Here is a 492-nt window from a genome sequence, read left to right on the forward strand (position 1 = left end):
AAAAAAAAAAAAAAAAATTATCCAGGCGCCCTCGGCCCCTTTATCCCTGCACTCTCGCTCTCCCGCCCCTCCCCGAGGTACCGGGGGAGACTCGGAGAAGATGGTCCTCACCGCGGTCCTCCTGCTGCTGGCCGCCTGTGCGGGGCCGGCCCAGGGTCTGGGCTCCTTCGTGCACTGCGAGCCCTGCGACGAGAAAGCCCTCTCCATGTGCCCCCCCAGCCCCCTGGGCTGCGAGCTGGTCAAGGAGCCGGGCTGCGGCTGCTGCATGACTTGCGCCCTGGCGGAGGGGCAGTCGTGCGGCGTCTACACCGAGCGCTGCGCCCAGGGGCTGCGCTGCCTCCCCCGGCAGGACGAGGAGAAGCCGCTGCACGCCCTGCTGCACGGCCGCGGGGTTTGCCTCAACGAGAAGAGCTACCGTGAGCAAGTCAAAATAGGTGAGCGCGCTCCGTGTGCCAGGCCCTCGCGCGGCGCGCAGGCGGGTGGCGCGGGAGC

The 492-nt window shown here is 68.9% G+C and overlaps 1 protein-coding gene across 1 annotated transcript; it reads left to right on the forward strand.

Moving 5' to 3' along the window:
- Positions 1-6: 6 nt before the first annotated feature.
- LOC103252748 (insulin-like growth factor-binding protein 5) lies at positions 7-484 on the forward strand (the record flags this gene model as incomplete). The annotated part of the gene is made up of 1 exon (XM_008051335.1): positions 7-484. A coding segment is annotated over exon 1 (384 nt), but the record flags the coding sequence as incomplete, so codon positions are not given.
- Between the last annotated feature and the right edge of the window lie 8 nt (positions 485-492).

Source organism: Carlito syrichta, unplaced genomic scaffold (assembly GCF_000164805.1).
Source record: "Carlito syrichta isolate Samal-C Ts95f unplaced genomic scaffold, Tarsius_syrichta-2.0.1 Scaffold169784, whole genome shotgun sequence".
NCBI classification, from domain to species: domain Eukaryota; kingdom Metazoa; phylum Chordata; class Mammalia; order Primates; family Tarsiidae; genus Carlito; species Carlito syrichta.